At 35.8% G+C, this 6,091-nt stretch overlaps 1 protein-coding gene across 1 annotated transcript; it reads right to left on the reverse strand.

Annotated features, from left to right (window-relative positions):
- Window positions 1-216: 216 nt before the first annotated feature.
- Window positions 217-1,898, reverse strand: LOC110738556 (proline--tRNA ligase, cytoplasmic-like). Its single transcript, XM_021918959.1, has 2 exons — window positions 1,133-1,898; window positions 217-828 (listed from the first exon to the last, which is right to left on the reverse strand). The coding sequence occupies exons 1-2, from the start codon at window positions 1,304-1,306 to the stop codon at window positions 502-504; spliced, it is 501 nt and encodes a 166-aa protein (XP_021774651.1). The 5' UTR covers window positions 1,307-1,898; the 3' UTR covers window positions 217-501.
- Window positions 1,899-6,091: the final 4,193 nt, after the last annotated feature.

Below are 6,091 nucleotides of genomic sequence, written 5' to 3' on the forward strand. Positions count from 1 at the left end.
TCTGAACATGTTTCTAAAATAACAAAATGCCTTTGACCAATACTCCGTAGAAAACTTTCATGATTCTGAAGTTTGCCAGAAAGGGTTAAAGGGTAAGGACACTCATATTATGTTTAAATAAAATCAGGTTTAAAGGTTTTCATAAAATCAAAATTTGACGACGAAGTAATGAAATAAGTTATAGCAACCATATCTGGGAGTAAATGAATGGAGAAGATGAATTTAAACAACAAATATGTACAGGTTAATGTGTGTTGATAAGGATGATAGACATGTTTCTAAGAATGCTTGGATCAGTTGGTAACAATTGTTTTAACCTAATCGAACGTCGCAAGTGTAAGCCCTGCAAATGTAGCAACACTTGGGACTTATCCTAACTCGAATTTGGATTAAACAGTCTAGTAGACTTTGAAACACTGGGAGAGATGCCGAACAAAAAGAAAGAAAAAAAAAAGTTGTAAATCTTCAATCCATCCTTCAGTATGTCCAAGATAACAATGATCATAATTTAGTAACTTCTGCCCCAATACGACCACTTCTTAGCTGGCTTTCCAGAAGCGAAGCAAAGGGTACCTGAGAAATGGTATAAATCACTTCCACTATATTAAGACAGCAAAAGAACACTATAATTAAATGAGCACCAATGTAGAAAAAAAAATTATCAGTTCTAAGATCAGACGAGTCACTACAATGCAGGAGCTTAGAATCAGCCATAAAGTTGTCTAAAGAAATGACAAGTTCCAGTGCTGGCTGATCAAATGGTGAGCACAAAGTCTTCGCGGCCCCTATTTCTCCTTTTGTCCGCACTTTGACCTCTTTCTCAACTTCCTGAAGAGACGAAAAAACAATCTAAGTTGCAGCACTTTCAAAATCACATTTGGTGGATCTTGAGCTTTTTTTTTTTTTTTTTTTTTTTTTTGGGGTGGGGGGGGGGGGGGGGGGACACCATGTATTAGATTTTACTTAAGTTGAACCAATTAGATTACATCAAACCATGCAAAGAACATGATCAAGATGATTATTCCAATCATGAGATAGTAACATCTATACTAACTTGAAAAAATCAGAAGATTGAAGATAAAGTGAACTTTCAGAAAATATGAACTCAAATATTAAGTAAAATCCATGTTACCTCTTCATCACACCAAGGAGCTAATATAAGTTTCTTTTGTGCCAATGCTTCAACAAACTCTTCCCACGTCCTAACTTGTTTAACACAGGCATCTCTCTTCTCCTTTGCAACATCAAACAAGTTTTGTTGAATTGTGTCCAATAATTCTCTCACCTGATCGACCAGATTTGTCATTGGCAAATCCTTCTTGGCCGAATTGTCACGTCGAACAGCACGAGCCTAAAAGTTGATAAATTTGTTAGCTTCTAAAATTATGAAACTGACAAGAAAACTGTTGTGGAAATGGCTGTATTAGAACCACAAGTGATGAACCACTACTAAAGTTATCCTGGGAAATCAAGTTGTCAATATTTTTACAAAAATAAAAATGAAAATAAAAAATAAAAAAATAAAAAGAAAGCAGACATTTTAACAAGGCACTCCTTTGCCACCAAGACATGAGTTAAAAAGGCCAAAGGGACTAGTACCAGTACTTTGAACGATTTGATTTCAGTGATGATATAGAAAGGAAAAAGAAAGAAAAAAAAAAGGGAGCAGTGCTAGTATTCATTGCCCCTCAAACAAACATTTTGTCACAGCAGCTATGCAACCATGCTGAAGTTGGTCCAATGGGGCCATTTACCATTCAGAATACCTCACAAGTCACAACCATATCAGAACATTGACCACAAAATCATAATTCTACACAATAAATCAATACAATGTTCTTCTCAAAAACACAAAAATCCATAACTTTCTGTAACAAATAGTCCATTACATTACTGCACCAGCCACCACAAGCTGTCACAAAAACAAATCAAATTGAAGTTTATTCAATTCCATCCCAAGGGAACTTGAAAGATTTTTGTTCATTTACAATGCTATTTCAGATCCTCAGTGACCAAATATCTGTAATGTTTGCACACTATTCCAGCAAAAAAAGGGCAGAGAGACTTGGCACATAGAGCTGTCAATTCGGGTAAACAAGTCGGCTTTGAATCGGGTAAGAGTGAGTCGGGTCAACTCGGGTCAGGTCAAGTCAATTCGGATTAATTCCATAGTCTAAGCGGGTCGGGTTTGGGTTGGGTCATGCTTGAGTCAGGTTATGTCGGGTCATACTTCTAATCGGGTTTGGATCGGGTTAATAATAGGTCGGGTTACATTCGGGTTGAGTGAACAATAGGTAAGGTTTAATTCAGGTTTTCACGGGTTAAAACGGGTTAGGGTAATTCTCGGGTTCGAGTCGGGTTCGGTTCAAGTCAATAATCGGTGCAAGTTCTAAACCGGTAAATTGGTCGTTTAACAACAAATTGGATGGTTCCACACACCCAATTGGACTCCCGAAAGATATTAAGGACCATGATAAACATTTCGCCAATTTCCGTGCAAAAAAAAAGTCCAAAGATTCCAAAACTGAAGGCTAATATCCACGCTTTTTGAGAAATTTTGGAGGTTTCGGACCCCAGTGTAGAAAAGTCTTAATATTTTAGAGGACATATCTCGGGGTCATATAATGCCGTTTGGAACCATATATGATCATTATATGTTGTCATAATTGTTCGTAGTATGCTTAATTAATGAAATCCGTGCAAGTGATAAACCGGTAAATTGGCCGTTTAAAGGCAAATTGGATGGTTCCACCATCCCAATTGGACTCCCGGAGGATATTAGGGACCATGGTAAATATTTCGACAATTTTAATTTCCGGGCGAAAAAGTCAAAAACTCCCTAAATTGAATACTAATATATGAACATTATTTGTTGTCATAAATGTTCGTGGTAGGCATGAGTTAATGAAATTGGTGCAAGTTGTAAACCGGTAAATTGGTCGATTAAAGGTAAATTGGATGGTTCCACCGACCCAATGGGACTTCCGGACGGTATTAGAGATCATGAGAAACATTTCGGCGATTTTTATTTCCGAGCAAAAAATAAAGTCAAAAATTTCAAAATTGAAGGCTAATATCCACGCTTTTTTTAGAAATTTTAGAAGATTCAAGACCCGGTGTCGAAAAGTTTTCAAATTCTAGGAGATACATCTCGGATCATATAATGCCATTTGGAACCATTTATGATCATTATATGTTGTCATAAATGTTCATAGTATACTTTAGTTAATGAAATCCGTACAAGTTGTAAACCGGTAAATTGGCCGTTTAAATACAAATTGGATGGTTCCACCAACCCAATTGGAAGGAGACCACGGTAAACATTTCCTGGCAAAAAAAGTCAAAAAGTTCCAAAATTAAAGACTAATATCCACATTTTTGAGAAATTTTGGAGGTTTCGAGGTCCGGTGTCGAAAAGTCTTAAAATTCTAGAAGATACATCTCAAGGTCATATAATGCCGTTTGGAACCATATATGATCATTATTTGTTGTCATAAATGTTCGTGGTAGGCTTGATTGCTTGAATTAATAAAAATCGATGCAAGTTGTAAGACGGTAAATTGGTTGTTTAAATGCAAATTAAATGGCTCCACTCATCCAATGGGACTCCCGAATAGTATTAGGGATCATAGTAAACATTTCAACAATTTTTATTTCCGGGCGAAAAAAAAGTCAAAAATTTCAAAAATGAAGCCTAATATCCACGATTTTTGAGAAATTTTTGAGGATTCGGGGATCGGTGTTGAAAAGTCTTGAAATTCTAGGAGATACATCTCGGGGTCATATAATGTCGTTTGGAACCATTTATGATCATTACATGTTGTCATAAATGTTCGTGGTAGGCTTGATTTAATGAAATCGGTGCAAGTTATAAACCTGTAAATAGGTTGTTTAAAGGCAAATTGGATGGTTCCACCCACCCAAATTTAACTCACAAAGGGTATTAGGGATCATGGTAAACATTTCGGCAATTATTATTTCTAGGAGAAAAAAGTCTAAAAATTCCGAAAATAAAGGCTAATATCCACGCTTTTTGAAAATTTTTGGAGGTTTCAGGGCCCTGTATCGAAAAGCCTTGAGATTCTAAGGAATACATCTCGGGGTCATATACTGTTGTTTGGAACCATATATGATCATTATTTGTTGTCATAAATGTTCGTGGTAGGCTTGAGTTAATGAAATTCGCGCAAGTTGTAAATCGGTAAATTGGCCGTTTAAAGGCAAATTGGATGGTTCCACCCACCTAATTGGACTACCGAAGGGTATTAAGGACCATGGTAAACATTTCTACAATTTTTATTTTCGAGCCAAAAAAAGTCAAAAATTTCAAAAATTGAAGGCTAATGTCCAAACTTTTTGAAATTTTTTGGAGGTTTAGGGACCTAGTGTCGCAAAGTTTTGAGATTTTGGGGAATACATATGGGGGTCATGTAATGCCGTTTGGAACCATATATAATCATTATATGTTGTCATAGATGTTCGTGGTAGGCATGAGTTAATGAAATCCGTGCAAGTTGTAAACCGGTAAATTGGTCGTTTAAAAGCAAATTGAATGGTTCCACCCACCTAATTGAACTCCCGGAGGATATTAGGGACCATGCTAAACATTTCGACAATTTTTGTTTCCATGCGAAAATAAGTCAAAAAATTCCAAAATTGAAGGCTTATAATCTCGTTTTTTAAAAAATTTGGAAGGTTTCGGAGCCGAGTGTAGAAAAGTCTTGATATTTTAGGGAATACATCTCGTGGTCATATAATGTCGTTTAACACTATATATGATCATTATTTGTTGTCATAAATGTTTGTGTTAGGCTTGAGTTAATGAAATCGGTGCAAGTTGTAAACCGGTAAATTGGTCGTTTAAAGGCAAATCGGATGGTTCCACCCATCCAATCGGACTCCCTAGAGGTAATAGAGACCATAGTAAACATTTTAGCAATTTTTATTTCCGTGCGAAAAAAAAATTCAAAAAATTTCAAAATTGAAGGCTAATATCCATGGTTTTTGAGAAATTTTGAAGGTTTTGGGGCCAGTGTCGAAAAGAAATAAGATTTTAGGAGATACATCTCGAGGTCATATAATGTTTGGAACCATAAATGATCATTATATGTTGTCATAAATGTTCGTGGTAGGCTTGAGTTAATGAAATCAATGCAAGTTGTAAACCGTTAAATTGGCCGTTTAAAGGAAAATTGGATAGTTCTATCTACCCAATTGGTCTCCCGGAGGGTATTAGGGAGCATGATAAACATTTCGGCAATTTTTATTTCAAGTTTAAAAAGTCAAAAAATTCAAAAAATTAAAGGCTAATACCACCTTTTTGAGAAATTTTGGAGTCTTCGGAGCTCAGTTTCTAAAAGTCTTGAAATTATGAGGAATACATCCCGGTGTCACATAATGTCGTTTGGAACCATATGTAATAATTATTTGTTGTCATGAATGTTCGTGGTAGGCTTGAGTTGATGAAATCGATGCAAGTTGTAAACCGGTAAATTGGTTTTTTAAAGGAAAATTAGACGGTTCCACCCAACCAATTGGACTGTTGGAGGGTATTCAGGACCACGGTAAACATTAATGCAATTTTTATTTCCGAGCGAAAAAAAGTTAAAAATTCCAAAATTGAAGGATACTATCCACGCTTTTTGAAAAATTTCGAAGGTTTCGGGGCCCGGTTTAGAAAAGTCTTGATATTTTAGGAGATACATCTCGAGGTAATAAAATGTCGTTTGGAACCATATATGATCATTATATGTTGTCGTAAATGTTTGTAGTAGGCTTAAGTACTTAAGTTAATGAAATCCGTGCAAATTGTAAACCGGTAAATTAGCCTTTTAAAGGCTATTTGGACGGTTCCATCAACCTAATTGGACCCTGGATGGTATTAGGGACAATGGTAAACATTTCTGTAATTTTTACTTCTAGAAGAAAAAAAGTCAAAAAAATCAAAAATTGAAGGCTAATATCCACGCTTTTTGAGAAATTTTTGAGGACCCAGTACCCGGTGTCAAAAAGTCTTGAAATTCTAGGGGATACACCTCGGGGTCATATAATGCCGTTTGGAACCATTTATGATCATTATTTGTTGTCATGA

This window comes from Chenopodium quinoa, unplaced genomic scaffold, assembly GCF_001683475.1.
Source record: "Chenopodium quinoa cultivar QQ74 unplaced genomic scaffold, ASM168347v1, whole genome shotgun sequence".
NCBI classification, from domain to species: domain Eukaryota; kingdom Viridiplantae; phylum Streptophyta; class Magnoliopsida; order Caryophyllales; family Amaranthaceae; genus Chenopodium; species Chenopodium quinoa.